At 56.7% G+C, this 10,990-nt stretch overlaps 2 protein-coding genes across 2 annotated transcripts; one reads left to right on the forward strand and one right to left on the reverse strand.

Annotated features, from left to right (window-relative positions):
• Positions 1-339: 339 nt before the first annotated feature.
• Positions 340-10,491, reverse strand: LOC127595145 (uncharacterized). The gene is given in 11 exon segments (XM_052056821.1): positions 340-422; positions 425-1,079; positions 1,081-1,220; positions 1,223-1,400; positions 1,402-1,692; positions 1,695-1,744; positions 1,747-1,824; positions 1,890-1,938; positions 1,940-1,990; positions 10,099-10,144; positions 10,436-10,491. Coding segments are annotated over 11 exon segments (1,677 nt in total).
• On the forward strand, positions 2,108-2,665 carry LOC127595144 (ADP-ribosylation factor-like protein 2). Its single transcript, XM_052056820.1, is given in 5 exon segments — positions 2,108-2,173; positions 2,175-2,248; positions 2,250-2,539; positions 2,542-2,576; positions 2,579-2,665. Coding segments are annotated over 5 exon segments (552 nt in total).
• Positions 10,492-10,990: the final 499 nt, after the last annotated feature.

A 10,990-nucleotide genomic window follows, 5' to 3' on the forward strand; every position in this document is an offset into this window, starting at 1 on the left:
GCTGCGCATGGCCTATTTTGTTAAGAAGGCCATGGCTTGCCCTCCCTCTAAATTCCTTTCCGAAAGGGAGGAGGCTTAGCTAGTCTCGAAGAAAAACGAGATTTTGCTGGCAGAGTCAAGAAAGTACTGGTCGCTATGCCGCGCCTGCTCATCAGTCGTGAAGAATGACACCTGGGATGGCTTGTAGGCAGCCGCCAGTTCCTTGGCCCGTGAGATCAGCAGGTCACAAGATTCTTTGCTGGCGAAGTCCGGGATGAGGAGGAACCCGTCCTACTGGAATTTCCGGGCCAGGGTGGCAAAGCGGCCAGTGATTTTTGCATGGTTAATGTGGGGCATCATTCATTCCTCGGCGTCCCAGTTTTTGTTCTCGCCTCGCATTTTGGGGCCACCGGAGGGCTTGGCGATGATGATCTGGTCGATCGCAGCACGGTGATCGCTGCCTCGGCGGCCAGCTTGACCGCGTTGAGCTTGGTGTCCAGGTGGTCATAAACCTTCGACTCAGAGACGGGGCAGAGCGCTCCCTTCCCCATATCCAGTCCCGAAGGCTCGGTCAGGTTAGCGGCAATGAAATTGGCGATGAACTCGTTGGAGTCAAGGCCCGCATTCTAGGCGAGCACTTCGGGGATGATCTCAAAGGACTTGCCGAAGCGGGTGAAGCTGTACTGGTCGAGGCCTTTGAGCTGCTTGCCCTCGTGCTACAGCTTGGTGGCCAGGATGGTCTAGGTGGAGCCTGCGCCGGGCACGAACTTGTGGCTGTGGATGGCGGAGCGATAGACTGCCACGGAATCGTCGATGGCCCTTTCGATGTCGTCCATGAGCCCGCGAGTTGACCCTCGGATGATGATCGTGCTGAGCTTGCAATTCTCGGTGTTTTTCTCGAAAATCGTCAGTTTTTCAGACCCCACTTCAAAGACATGCGCCTTGTCCAGCCTGCCCAGATCATCAGCCCCAGGGTTCTGCAGCTTGGAGAGGACGTTGGCCCCTGCCGCCCGGGCCAGTCGCTTCAGCTCGAACTTGCTCGCGATCTTGACCGCCTGATTTCCATACTTCTCCAGGTAGTGCAAGCAGATGTTCGAGATTGGTCCCGCCCGTCACCACCAGTGTCACGCCTGCTGTGGCCATGCCGGCGATCGTCTTCTCGGCCATCTGCTCCTCCCCCTTCGCGTAGTTGAGCATCTCCTCTGCGTTCTTGATCAGCACGGTTCCTTTCGTGTCTGCGGTCTCGTGTCGATCGAGCAGCTGTAGACGGCCACCACGGGGCTCGCTACGTTCTTGACAGTGGTCTCAGCATCGCGCTTGACCAGGAACCCTCGCATGGTGTACGAGTCCGTGATGTTGGAGCCCATGACCTGCACGATCCTGATGTTGTCGATGTCGAAGCGGGAGGCCACCTCCGGCAAGAGACATGATGCAGGCCTTGGCCACCTCCTTCGATAGGAACTCCCCGTAGGAGGGCAGTTTGGGAGGTCAGGGGCGGGTTTCAGCAGCATGGCGATTTCGTCCTCGTCCCGGAGATCCTTGACCTCGTAGGCCATCAGCGAAGGGGAGGATATCAAGCGCCTTTGCGCAGGCCTGCTCGTAGCCGGAGATGATCTGGTTGGGGTGCAGGCCCATCTTGATCAGCGCCTACGCATGGGACAGCAGCTCTCCCGCCAGCGTCACCACGAAGTTTGGTGCCATCGCCATACTCCCTGCTGCTGCATCTGAGAGGCCATGACGATGAGCTTGGCAGCAGGGTGCTGCACTCAAGCTCCCTGAAGATGGTGGCGGTGTCGGAGGTGACGAATATCTTGTCGATGTGGTTGACCACCATTTTTTTGAGGCCTGGTCAGTTTGAATATTTTTGAACGGCAGGGGGGTCGGCTCCCCCTGCCCGTCCAGGCTATTACCATTTGGCCCGAGGGAGCGCTTAACCATCCCCGCGATTTCCTTACAGGAGGCGAATGTTCTTGAGCACCACCTCTTCAAACCCCGAAAAGTGCTTATGGCCCTGGTCACCACCCCACCTCCTTCAGCAAGCTATTGAACCCCGACGCAGTGCTCAGCATTCAATCCAAATTAGATCTGCCTTCGGGATCGCGCATTACAGGGGTTTAAATATTTTTGAATGGGGTTTTTGAAGATCGTCAGGAAGACCAAGCAGAAGGAAAGGGAGATGAGGCTGCTCATCCTGGGGGCTGGATAATGCGGGCAAGACCACGCTGCTTAAAAGTTTTGTGGGAGAGGTACGGAGGAGGTTAGTCCCACCCTCGCTTCAATATCAAGACCCTGGCCTACCAGGACTTCAAGCTCAACTGCTGGGACGTCGGAGGGCAGGCCACCATCCGCTCGTACTGGCGGAACTACTTTTAACAGACTGACGGACTCATCTGGGTGGTCGACTCCTCCGACAAGCCTGAGGCTGCAGAACTGCCGCAACGCAGCTGCACGACCTCCTGAGGGAGAGAAAAACTGATCGGCTCAACCCTCCTAATTTTCTGCAACAAGCAGGACATCGAAGGCGCGCTGACCCCCGAACAGATAAAGGATTTCTTGGGCCTGACGAGATAACAAGACGGCATTGGGGGACTGATTCGCATGTTCCGCGAAGACAGGTGAAGGCCTGCTGGACGGGGTCGACTGGATGGTCAAAGACGTGGCCTCAAGGATATTCGTCAACCAGTGATTTCTCATGAAAATTCATGGTGCTCGAGGCTTTAGAGGGGTTAGTTGTGGGGAGGGCTGGGGTTAGTCAGGCAGGCTTTAATTTTAATCTTATATGTTGGGGGGTGTTGGGATGTGCTATAAGGAGGATAGCACTAAAGGTCCGTCCGAGGATCTACAGGATGTATGGGTTTTCTTTTTCTTGTAAAAATAGGTTTTATTTACTTTCGACAGTGTCCTCTCTTGACTCCTGCCAATCATCGCCCGCCCTCTCAGCACCACAGCACACCATCACAAATATATCCACCACCGCCCACCCACAATACCCCACCACCACCACCCACCATGCCTTCTCAGCCCCCGCAAGCATCTGTCCAGCAGCCTCCACGATCCCAAGCTATGTGGAGCACGCCAGTCGCCAAGCATGACTGGCGAGTTTGTTCCTGGTGGTGATGGAGACGAGACTGTACAAGTAGGCGGGTAGGGGCAGGTGGGCGAGGAGGTGGAGGGTGGATGCCCTGCGATGTGTATTGGAGTAGATTGACCAGACGGTGGACAGTACTGCGAGGAGCATGCAGGAGCTGGCTAGCAGCAGGGGCAAGCTTGGTTCATACACCTTCTCCATCACCGGCAATACCAACCCCTCCCCCAAACACTCCAATCTCCACCCCGGCACCCTCTCCACCACTAACTTCACCACCCCTCCAATATCCTCTCCAGTCAATTCTCGATAGTCATCTGGTCGATCACTTCCCCCTTCTATTCCTATTCCTATTCGAATTAGAATTAGAATTTTACCGGAAGGAGTGGATCGGCAGGGCCGGGCACTTATCGGTAGGTGAGTGTGGTAGGGTGCAAGGAGAAGGAGTTGCCGGGGCATGGCTAGTCGACCGGCACGCAGGCGCCCTGAACAGTCCCTGCATTTTCCGGTCAGGCCGTAGAATACCGCTGCTCTTGTCCCGCAGAACATTTCGTTGCGCCACCAGTCCACCGTCCGCTATTCCAGGCCTTTTTTGGTATGACAGCCGAACCGTTCTAGGAGTTAGAAGGTGCAGGGTCCGGGCTCGATGATTTCGTGGATTCTTGATTCGACCCGGTAGCTGCAGTGGCAGGAGGGGGGTGGTGGCGGGCCTGGGAGAGGATAGCAGAGGCGAATAGCCCTACGGACATGCTGTAGATCGACTGACATGAAAATCCTGCAGATAGCCAACCCCTCCACTTCAAGACCGCCTGCCCAAACCCTTAATGCCCAGCATCCCTCGCATACCCCACCGCAACCCCAACCAACCACCCCAGCAGAGCCACCCCGCCCACCCCAACCAAAGCCAGCACCCCTCCACAAACAGCACCAGAGTCAGCCGCCTGCCCCTATAATCAGTTTACATATATAATGCTGGATATTTTGGTGGCGGCCGGGCTGGCCTGCGAGACGGAGGCAGGTGCAGGCCAGGTTTCCTTTGGGGTCGGTGCCTGCTGACAGGTTGGAGGGGTATCTTGCTGGCAAGGGCAGTTTTGCCGATGAAGGATCAGGGTGGCGCTGTCACCTCGCTGAAAGAAGTCAGTTTGACTGCCAGCAGCGTCAGCCACTCCTCTGCGCAAGGCTCGACCCTCCACATCAGCAACCAACTATCCCCTATCCATGTCGTTCCAGTACACCCACGATCTCAAGACCAAGCAGGCCAAGGCCACCAAATCTGACAGTACTTTCAGCTACTCAATCTCCGTGCATGGAGGGGCGCTGGGCCTGACCAATATCAGCTTTCGAGGCGGGGTCCGATCCTTTCAAGGTTGATGTCGAGATGGTGGAGGCGGGGGAGGAAAGGGCTGGAGGAGGTGCTGGTGCAGTTCCAGAAGCAGTTTTTGGAGGGCGAGTTTGTGGGTGAGTTGGGGGGCTGGCTGAAGGGGTTTCCTGGGTTCAAGGAGTTGGGGTGGACTATCAGGGGGCAGGAGATTGCCCTTTCGATGGGCACTCGGAGACTCGGCCTGTAAGACGGTGACAGCATGATCACAGCAGAACTAGACGGCACCATCCCAAACACCCACCAATCCTGCGGCTCCGACACCTTCCCATCCCCCCAGGCCTCCTCCCTCATCATGTACACCCAGACCGCCATGTCCCTCTTCCAAACCGCCTACGACAACAAAGCCTTCTCGAAGCTGCTGTACTCCCAAGAGAACTGGACCATCCCGCTGTTCGGCTACAGCTGTATGGAGCTGTCCTTGGTCTCTGAGAAGTTTTTGAAGGAGTGTGGGGACAGCCCGAAGGTCATGCTGCAGTGCAGTCTTCAGGGGAATTTTAGTATGCCTGATGGGAATCGGCAGTTTGCGGCGGGGTGGGACTGTGTGGTGCTGTCGGGTGATAGGGCGACTACTTTCTTCGAGCTGTCCGTGCAGACCACCAACAGACTGTCCTTCATCCTGGCCAACGGCAAGCTGACCGCCCTGCTGACCAAGGTCGAGTTATCCAGCCTGACCGTCAACTCCTCGAAGCCAGACCTGTACCAGATCGACGACCCTTACACTGCCAAGCTGATGGTCATCTCAGCCCTGAACACGACCGTGGGCCAGCCCCTGGCAGAGAGCAGCAAGCTGCCAGTGCAGGGGCTGGGCACTGCGGGCTGGGACGGCAAGTTCTTGACCGCAGAAGAAATACAGATAAAGTTAGTGGAGGAGGTTTGAGCTTCCGAGTGATGCAGAAATAATGTAATAACAGGCGCCGCAACAGAAGGCCAAGACGATCGGCAACTACACGCTGGGCAAGACGCTCGGCGAGGGCACGTTCGGCAAGGTCAAGCTGGCCCACCACACCCTGACAGGCGAGCCCGTGGCGATCAAGGTCCTGGAGAAGCGCAAGATCGTGGACGTAGCAGATGTGGAGCGAGTCTCCCGCGAGATCCACATCCTGAAGCTGATCCGGCACCCGAACATCATCCAGCTCTACGAGATCATCGAGACGCAGAAGCAGCTGTTCTTGGTGATGGAGTACGTGGCGCAGGGAGAACTGTTTGACTACATCGTCCAGAAAAAGTGCCTGCCTGAGCCTGAGGCCTGCCAGATATTCCAGCAGATTCTCGGCGGGGTTGAGTATATCCACCAGCTCAAGGTGGTTCACCGCGACCTCAAACCTGAAAATTTGTTGATCGACTTCGACCGGAGGGTCAAGCTAGTCGATTTCGGCCTGTCCAACACCTACAAGCGCTACCGGTCCTCTGACGACGTAGAGCTGCTCAAAACCGCCTGCGGGTCGCCCTGCTACGCAGCCCCCTAAATGATCGCCGGCAAGAAATACGCAGGGCTGGGGGTGGACATCTGGTCGTGCGGGGTGATCCTGTTCGCAATGGTGTGCGGGTGCCTGCCCTTCTAGGACCCGAACACCCCCTCGCTCTACAAGAAGATCCTGGCGGGGGATTATACCGTGCCGAAGTTCGTCTCGGCGGAGGCGAAAGACCTGTTGAAAGGTATCTTGTGTACTGACCCGGAGAGGAGGCTGACGATCGACCAGATCCGACGACATCGGTGGATCGCCCTGGCAAGGCCGCCTCCTGCACTCGGTCTAAACGTCGGTTTCCACACCATCCCGATCGACGAGTCCATCCTCGACCAGCTCGAGGCTTTGTCCCTCGACCGCTAATTCTCAAGGAAGTGTATCGAGTCCAACCGCCATAACCATATCACGACGACGTACTATCTGCTGCTGAAGAAGAAACTGAAGGAGGGGGGGCAGTCGGTCGCGGACCTGGGAAGTTCCTCGTTTGATGCACGGCTGATTGAGCCCCCTCGGAGGGAGCAGAGGGTGGTGGCGAGGGGGCTGTACGAGGATGATGATGAAAAAAGGAGGGTTTCTTTGCCGATCGCCAAGCGGACCAGCAGCAGCCAGCCCAAAGACCTGCCCAAGAAGGAGGAGCTGGCCCAGACCTCGCGCAATACGACTGGTCGGTTCTTCCCGAAGCGAGAGGACAGCCTGCTTAAAAGCCCAGGCCCAGAATTCATCATCCGAAACCCTCCCCGCAACCCGTACCTCATCCGCCGTTCGTTGAACCGGACCACCAATCTGAAGGAGGTGCAAGGCCAGCCTACTCGCAGGATCAGCCTGCAGACCAGGAAGCAAGCCATCGATCAGCGATTCGAGCGGGAGGAGGCCTAGCTTGATGAGGTGATGAACTACGAGCCGAGGAGGAACCGCTACCGGTTCAAGTCACGCCGGCCTTGATCCGCAATCGACGTTGCATATTTCAAATGAGACGGAAAAACGACTCTTACGCTCGCATCAGTGAGAAGCAGCGTGCTCTCCAGGCCAGGTATGACTCCCAGCGTCCCCTGGACCCGCCCACCACCCGCCATCGCACCAAGCCGCCCTCCCAGCCATACCTCGCCAAACCAAGCACCTCATCCCGCCCCCGCAACAGCAGCATCGCCAACACCCACCGCGAGGAGGACCGGATCGACAGCCTTTACAAAGGCATGTACAAGGCCCTGCAGCGATGCGGCAAGGTGTACTCAGTGAGCCATCTGGCCGAGGTCGCCTCAGGGAGTGAACTGCAGTCGATCAGAGGGTCAGTGGCGATCAGGGAGGGTAGAAGTCAGTTTTTGGAGGGGTTGGGGTGGAGCTTGGTTGGAAGGCATGAGATGCCGGAGGTTAGGGTCAATGCGTTACTGGCTACATAATCGACTATCTACGCGGGGTTGAATGACTGGACTATCCGAACCACGCCTCTTCGTTCAAAGCCACTCACCCAGCAACGCTCCAAAGGCGATCTCCTCTTCCCAAAGGCATAAGAGCCACCCCTTCTCCGAGGCCACCGGCGAGCCGTCCTCTCCTTAACGGCATCAAAGCCCGACGACCTTCTAGTATCAGGGGGTCAGGACTGCCTACTCAAAGTGTGGGGACTGTCCTCAGGCGAGCATCTGCATACGATCAGTATCCACAGAGCCGGCGTAAGGACTGTCTTGTTGCTCGAACAGAGATTGTTTTCGGGTTCAGACAGGCTTCAAGTCTATGACTTGGAAAAGCTGGAGGTGCTTTCCAGCAGGCCTCTGCAAGGCCGAGGGCAGCTTCTTAGCATCTAAAGCGGGGTATACCTAGGGGAAGGCAGGGTACTATCCCGCCTCGATACGAGGGTTCACAAGTTAGTGCCTGTGTTTAGGCTGCCACAGCCAGCCCGGCAGTGGTTCCAGATCGGAGACCATGAGGTGGCGGGGTTCACTGGGGAGGCGTTGTACACGGGAGGAGAGGGTGGGCTGGAGATGGAGGCGAAAGTTGGGGAATGCACGGGTGTGGTAAGATGGAGAGGCGGGTTACTGCTGGCAGCAAGAGGCGAGATCGGCAGGGTGGACGGCGGGGGCTGGGTCGACACCCCCATGAAAGGCAATCTCCTAACCCGAGTTGGCGGGATGGTAGCCAGCGCCTAGCACGGCAGCATTAACATGTACTAATACCAGTGAGTTTATCCTTCACTATTTTAATTGAATGAAGCAGGCGCTAGAAAAATGCAGGGCTGGAGGGCCGCTGGAGGAACTGTCGCTTGATGAGCTAGCGATTAAGAAGATCACTCCTGAGCTTAAGCAGGCTTTGGAGGAGAATCCTTTGAAGACTCTTAGCTTCAGCCTCTGCAAGCTCAACTCTCTTGACAACTTTCCGAATCTGCCGCACCTGGCCACCCTCAACCTCACGGACAATAGCTTGAGAGGCCAGCTTCACCATCTGGCCAAGCTCGAATCCCTCTAAAAACTGTAGCTCTCGAACTGCGGGATCGAGTAGCTAGCCGAGCTAGAGCCATTGAAGGGGCTGAAGAAGTGCAGGAGACTCGACCTCGAGAACAACCCGCTCGAGCATCTGGAGGGGTACCGGGGCAAGGTGTTCGGGGTGCTGCCACAGATCTAGTTTTTGGACGGGTTTGATAAAAAGGGGGAGGCTGATCGGCTAGAGGAATCCTAAGACGACGATGACGAGGATGACTAGGACGACGACTAGGACGAAGACGAGGACGATGCTTTATAGAACGACGAGGACGACTAGCCCAACTCCAACTCCGAACTCTAAGACCGAGACGATTCCGACTAAGACTAGTAATCCTCCTAAAAACCATAAAAAGTGAGGCCCTCCCCCACCTTCAAACCGCCATCGTGATTATCAACTGTCCATGATTCAATGCTGCTCGGCAATCAAATATAACGTTCGAATGCCGTCTTTCGCTAAGGATGGGCTTCGGTACTTGGATGAGGAGGAGAGGAGGCTGGTGGAGAATCAGGGGTTTGAGTTTAGTGATAGTGAGAATGAGGAGTCTTCGCTGCAGGGGAGGAGGAGGGGCAGGGCTGTTCTGGGGGGTGGGGGGTTGGCGGGGCAGCAGGCTGTCAACCAGCGCATGCTGGAGCAGGAGGTCGCCTTCCTCAAGAACGAACTGGGCAGAGAGCGACAGGCTGCCGACCTAAAGCTCCAGCGAGCGCAGGCCCAAGCAAGGGCATAAGCCGATCAGTTGAACAACGAGTTGAGACTGTATCGGGCAAGAGCAGTCCATACCGAAGGACAGATCCCTCTAATCAAGGAGGCGCTTGGCCAGGTCCGTGACATGTTGGCGGGGTTGGTCCCGGAAAGTGTGTATCTCAGGCTTAGAGACATACCTGACAGAGACCTGCCTCCCTCGGAGTGGCTTTTGGTCAGCGCCTGGGAGTTGATCAGACCGCTCAAGCGGGAGGGTGAAGACGCCCGTCGCGAGATCACAAAACTGCGGGATGACCTCAGACAGGCCCACGACAAACAAAACCAGACATTAACCGAGCTGTAGCATTACGGCCGACTGCTCGCGGCGAAGGAGGATGACGAAAAGAGACATCTCCTGAACTACGAGAATTCCGGAAGAGTCTATAACTCGAATTACAGAAAAGCAGGGAGGAGGTCACCATCCTGGCGGAGAAGGGCTACCGGTATGATGAGGTGATCAGGGACCTCAACTTCTGCAAGCAGGAGAAAGAGCTGCTTGAGGACCGGGTCAAGTACCTGGACAGTAGGAGGTCAGGTGATAGTTCGGGGAACGCCCCCACTGCGGAGAACGTGCATAGGAGGCTGGACCTGCTGAAAGCCGATAAGGACCACCTGACCAAGTAGAACATCGAACTGCTGGAGCGCAACAAGCGTCTGGAAGACAGGGTCGACCGCTACGAGAAGGAACTGATCGACGCCAAGAACCAGGCCGAAAAATACCTGCAGCAGCTGCTCTCTCTAAAAAGTGATTCGGCCGTCGAGTACGAGCGGAAGCTCACCCGCGAAATGCAGGAGCTCAACGAAAAACGCACTTTTGAAGTGCAGAATGTGAAGAGTTACTACACGGACCTGTACGAAAAGCAGCTTCGGTTTGTGAAGGAGGCGAGGGACGAGCTGGAGACGAAGTTGCAGACCGCCCTGGCGGATTTGAAGGACAAGACCAGGGCGTATGACGAGCTGGCAAGTGATCACCGAGCAGGCCTTCACAAACTGGACAACGAAAATGCCGAGCTCAGAGTCAGCCTGTCGCATCGGTCCGAGTAGCTCTAACGCCTGAGGCATGCCAACGAGGCCCTCCTGGCCGAGAAGAAGACCGTCAAGGCGGAGAACTGTCTGCTGCAGGACAAGCTCAGCACGGTCAAGGCGGAGTATTATCGCCTGGAGGCATCGGCGAGGTAGGAGGCGGCTGGCATTAGGGCGCAACTGGCGTTTGCGAAGGAACAGGTCGATAATTTCGAGGTTATCGAGAGGGAGATTGACGAGGCGGTGGTCAACCTTGGCCAGGCGAAATCATCGGCCTAGAAGAACGCCTACTTGCAGACCATAGCCTCCGCCCCGACCTCCAACCGCCGGCGCATCCAGCAGGCCATGAATCTCGCCCAGCGCCTCACCGCAAAACAAAAGGACCTCGAATCCGCCGAGACCGAACTCCTCCTCAAGACCCAGGAATGCCAGAAGCAGGCAGAGTAGCTGCTGGCCCTTCGCGGCCTACTGGATAAGAGCAGCCAGCCCAACTCCTACCTTATCAGCAACCTCGAGGAGAAGGAGCAAGAGATTCTGAGGTACAAGCAGGCCCTGCGAGAGAAGGAAGCGGAGTTGGGAAGGTTGAGGGAGGAGGCGTTCGAGATGGCGCAGAAGTTGGAGATGTCGGAAGGTGATGTCAAGAGACTGTTAGTGAAGAGGGAGCAGATTCAAGCTATCCAGGGACTGCTGCTGGGGTTGGCGGGTAGTCAGAACCCAAGGAAGGCGGATATCGAGGCCGCCATAACAGAAATCCAAGAAGTGCTGGGCCAACGTCCTGCCCTCGGCAGCCAGTTCTAACCTCCCTCCGGGAAGGCGCCCCCTCATGGTACAAAAAGCTACTGGCCA

Source organism: Hippocampus zosterae, unplaced genomic scaffold (genome assembly GCF_025434085.1).
Source record: "Hippocampus zosterae strain Florida unplaced genomic scaffold, ASM2543408v3 HiC_scaffold_415, whole genome shotgun sequence".
NCBI classification, from domain to species: domain Eukaryota; kingdom Metazoa; phylum Chordata; class Actinopteri; order Syngnathiformes; family Syngnathidae; genus Hippocampus; species Hippocampus zosterae.